The 3,720-nt window shown below is 43.6% G+C and overlaps 1 protein-coding gene across 1 annotated transcript; it reads right to left on the bottom strand.

Annotated features, from left to right (window-relative positions):
- Nucleotides 1-284: 284 nt before the first annotated feature.
- Nucleotides 285-3,307, bottom strand: LOC100282915 (TMV-MP30 binding protein 2C). Its single transcript, NM_001155821.1, is given in 5 exon segments — nucleotides 285-687; nucleotides 855-1,076; nucleotides 2,389-2,673; nucleotides 2,968-3,016; nucleotides 3,109-3,307. Coding segments are annotated over 5 exon segments (783 nt in total). The 5' UTR covers nucleotides 3,186-3,307; the 3' UTR covers nucleotides 285-537.
- Between the last annotated feature and the right edge of the window lie 413 nt (nucleotides 3,308-3,720).

The following is a 3,720-nucleotide window of genomic DNA, read 5'->3' as shown; positions in this document are numbered from 1 at the left end:
GATAGCAAACAGTGTATGTTACTAGGTCCATGAACTAACCCTTTCAAAAAAAAAATCCCCATGATATTTGATCTAACAAAATGCAATGACCAGTTGTATTTATATTAAAACTTTGACAAAATTGGGTAATTCCGCAGAACTGGAATCAAATGATCCTTGAAATTCCTGATTCGGTTTATGGGGTAACAAACAAACAGAAAAGCAAGATAGTGAATTATCTTGTTGCTAAACAACAAAACAAGAACTTTCAGCCGTCAAGACAGGCCGCACCATCTTGTTGCTAAAAAAAAGGTACACCGTACACGATACCATCTACTATTACGGAGGTTCAGTCAGGTACACCACGGTTCATAGCGTTACAGGTTACATCAAGCTAGCTCACTGTCACTAGCGGCCGCCGATCAGATGCAAGGTAGGAGAAAGAACACAGAAAAGGCCCTGAGGGGGGCCACCGGCAAAACACAGCGATTAGCAAACGTACTATCGACTTGCTTGCTCCTGTTGGTTACACAGTACAACGCAACGCTCTAGTCTTGGTCAGAGTACAACGGCTTGAAGTCTTAATCTTGCATCGGCGACTGCTCTCATGAACTCGTCTGTAGGGTTCTCCTTCGCGGCAGACAAAGCCGAGACGTAGGCTGACATCTCCTTCTCCATCTTCTCAAGGTCAATGTCGTCTAACGTGTCCTACCACATGTCAAAAGGGGCACCACGTAAGAATTCGGAAAGAAGAAGACATGGATATATGCATGCTTTCGCTGGTTAGAGTATGCTAGCAGTACAAGAACGAAACACTGTTATCCTAAAGGCTGAAACGGAACTTCAGCAAGGCCAAAAAAAAAAGGTCGACTTACATCAAGGTGAACTGGCTCGCATTCCAAAGACAAATCGTCATTTCTATCCCTGGGTGGAGGGGCTCTGTCACTCTCTGTTATTTTCCTGAACAGCTTCATCAGAGCAGAAACTTCAGTATCCATAGAAGCTACATCAGCTTGGAGCTCTTCCACCTTTGTACTCGACACATTTGCCTCCCACTCTAACTTCTCCAGTGCCGCCTGCTTCTCTGCTAGCATGATCTGCAAAAAAAAAACGGAAGTTGCACAGCAAGTTACTACGGTTTTGCTATCAAGTATGTGATAAGAGAACACCTTTAGTTATGTCGCATAAATAAAGGTTGCAGGAGGTGATTCCACATGATGCCAGCAATCTATAGCATGGCACAAACAGTATAAAAGTCGAAGGATCAAATATATCACAATGGACAGAAAACGTTTCAAACATAAATAACAGGATCACCTATTAGCAATACAATAATTTGGGGAAAAACTGCAGGAAGTGTAGAATTATGAAGTTGGCCCCCCTTTCGTGCTTGAATATGGATTCGCTGAACCATGGAATAACAACAGTGAATGCCATGCAACAGTATAGGTAGAGCTTCCTGAGAAGTGCCCCCTTTGTGATCAAGAGGATGAAACTTTAGACCATCTCCTTGTTACCTGTTCTTTCTCGAGGGAATTATGGTATCTGCTACTAAGGAAATTTGGTCTGCATTCTCTTGCTCCACAACCGGATATTGGCTCATATCTGGGTTGGTGGGAAGAGGTGGGGGCTGTTGTTAACGGACTCACCAAAAAAGGACTTGACTCCCTTATCATCCTGGGAGCCTGGATTTTGTGGAACCATAGAAATAAATGTGTCTTTGATGGTTGCAGCCCTAATGTTATCATGAGTCTTAGAGCTGCTGATGAGGAAAGAAAAAAATGGGAGATTGTCGGTGCCAAGGGCCTTTTCCATTTGGCAGCACCATTAGCTGAGAATTAAGGAGGGCCTTTTGGTTTCCTTTGGTAGCTGTCCTATTTTGATGGATTTTTTTATGTATGCTTGCTACTGGCCTCCATAGGGAGGCCTCTTGTATTGGTCTTCTTAAGACCACCCCTTTTTTCTGCTTAATATATAATGGGGCGCAGTTCTCCTTCGCTTTCGAGAAGAAGAAAAAAGTATAGTTAAAGCCTCAAAGTATAGCACCTGGAGTTCCTTTGTCCAGTACAGTTCAACATCAATCATGAAATGATAATACAAAGATGGACTAACTAGTGGGATCATCCCAGGTTTATAAAAAGTGATGCATATCTAATGACGCTATTTTCTATATAACCATTTGAATTAGCCCTTAATTGGGCTGCAAAGTATTATCAACAACAGTGAATGATACCAAAAGAAAATCACAATTGATTAATATTACCCTAAAACAAAAAAAACTACACCTGTACAGCAAGATATCAATTTTCTCTAACAATAATGTGATCTTTCTCGCGTGGAATTACAAAGAAAAAGTGTATTCAATGAATGTAATCCACTACAAAAGGTATTGACCACATCTTAATTCACCTTTGCACCGTGCAGCTCTGAACCAGTAGATTCAATCAGCAATTCCTTCTCGGAGAGCTGGCTCCTCAACCCATCAACTGCTTCATTCGCCGCAGTAACTCGGCCGATCAAGTTCTCTGCGGATCTTAGAGCTTCATCTTTTTCATGCAACTTACTTTGCAGGCCACTAAGCTGCTCCTGCAGAGCAGCGACCTCTTCTCTCCGCTTCTGAGCTTGATCCACTTGTGGCCGCTTCTTGGCAGGTGTGGCTCTTGATGGCCTCACGGCCTTTGGAGGGTCAGGAACCTGCACATAGAGATGTTTAGTACTCCACAGTAGCATGGTGCATTTCTGGTAACCGCCAATGTTCACTATTAAAAGATATTCCCCGCTCTACTTCATTAATGCAGTGTCCCGTGCCCAGTCACACCAGCTTCTATGACACTACTGGTACACGAAAGACGAAACAAACAAAAAAAGATTTAAACATCGATCACAGGAACCCCACTTACTACCCAACAAAACAAACAACTGATCCCAAAAGCTAAAAAGACCAGAGCAAAGTTGCAGGTATTTCGAAAGGCATGAGTGGAACCGCACCTTCTTGATCTTGCTCGGGGCCGCGGTGAAAGATACGGAAGACAGCCTCCTGCATCAGAGAATGCGAAACGAACAGCTGGAGCGAGTTCAAAAAGATTCAAACGAAACGGCGGTGCAAATGCAGATCAAGGGAAGGGAGACCTGGAGGAGGGAGCTGAGGCCGCGAGACCGCCTCGGATCCTCGTCCTCGGGGTGGGACCTGCCGGCTTCTCAGCCATCTTCTCCGACTAGGGATGCTGCGGCGGCGGCGGCGAGGGAGGCACGGTCTCTCTCTCAGGTCAGGTAGTTCGGGGTACGGGGAGTGGTGGACCGATTCTATCCGGCACTGTCGTGGACCCGTGAAATTGTCCGAAGGGAGCTTACAACACTAGCACTACCTGTGTAGTGGGCCCAGGGTATGGTTGAGTAGTACACCGCCTACCACTATCAGTCTATCACCGAGCTTTTCTGTAGCTTTTCTTTTAAATTATTATACGAATAAATTGTCTGGATAAGAAATTTAGGGAAGGATGTTTTTCAGTGGGTCCGGCACCCAATGCCCTGTCCAGATTTCTGGGGTCCAAATTTATTCCATACTCTTCTGCACTAAAAAAATATAGTCTAGAATAGTACTCCCTCTGATTTTTTTTATTTACCGTTTGTATGTGAATTTGAACTATCTAACGTCAAATAAAAACAAATTGAGATACTATAGATTAAGTTATTTTAAGTTTGATCAAAAGTATAATTAAGATTCTTTTTAACATAGTTCCT

The sequence above is a fragment of the Zea mays genome, chromosome 7, assembly GCF_902167145.1.
Source record: "Zea mays cultivar B73 chromosome 7, Zm-B73-REFERENCE-NAM-5.0, whole genome shotgun sequence".
Classification (NCBI taxonomy): domain Eukaryota; kingdom Viridiplantae; phylum Streptophyta; class Magnoliopsida; order Poales; family Poaceae; genus Zea; species Zea mays.
The sequence above is the reverse complement of the archived record's forward strand: the minus strand, read 5'-3'. Positions and strand labels throughout refer to the sequence as shown.